The 661-nt window shown below is 47.2% G+C and overlaps 1 protein-coding gene across 1 annotated transcript in view; it reads left to right on the top strand.

Moving 5' to 3' along the window:
• Nucleotides 1-437, top strand: part of T265_08757 (hypothetical protein) — a gene marked incomplete at both ends in the record, with an annotated part of 30602 nt that extends 30165 nt beyond the window's left edge. Inside the window, one exon of the mRNA XM_009174646.1 lies at nucleotides 306-437. Within this exon, the coding sequence (XP_009172910.1) occupies nucleotides 306-437 (132 nt within the window). The remainder of the gene's footprint in view (nucleotides 1-305) is intronic.
• Between the last annotated feature and the right edge of the window lie 224 nt (nucleotides 438-661).

Here is a 661-nt window from a genome sequence, read left to right as displayed (position 1 = left end):
AGCGTAGATTAGCCTGTGCTCTCATTGACGGCTGTAATCTGGTAATACCCGTCTCTTTTCTTCAGGTCTCCGCAGAATACGCGGAGCCTAAGCATTCGTTGTTTTACAAAACGTAGCGTATGAAGTCTAAGCGACCAGACACGGTCGGGAATGTATCTATGGGTAAATCCGTCACGTGATGACACGAGAACGACAGATGCGGGTTGAGCCCAGCACGTGCAGCTAAGCAGCTTACTCAGGTGGATGAGGGATGTGTCTCACAGGTGCAACAGGATTGGAAATATATTTAATGCACTACTTATAAGGTTGCTGAAAATTCACCGACAACCCACGACCGGTTTCACCATTCTCTGGCTTCATCCGGTCGGCGCAGTCTCCTAGTTTGCGTCAACCTTATGTTCTACTTGAAACCAAATCGAAATAGTCACATTAACTAGTTCAGTGTTCCCTCAGGATTAATGAGAAAAATGATATGACCATAGGCATGTAGATTAGCTGTGGGAAACGGGGTGCGTCTCTCCACTGGAGTTTGCATGTTTAAGCGAAGTCTTATTTATCTGGTTGCCATGCTTCTCGTGAGGTGTATCGGTCTTCCGCGGTACTTGGGGGGGGGGAGAACTAGAAGATTCTCCAAAGGGGTTCTACTCGTTCTGACTGTTGA

The sequence above is a fragment of the Opisthorchis viverrini genome, assembly GCF_000715545.1.
Source record: "Opisthorchis viverrini unplaced genomic scaffold opera_v5_232, whole genome shotgun sequence".
NCBI lineage: Eukaryota > Metazoa > Platyhelminthes > Trematoda > Opisthorchiida > Opisthorchiidae > Opisthorchis > Opisthorchis viverrini.
This window is presented reverse-complemented; position numbering and strand designations above follow the sequence as displayed.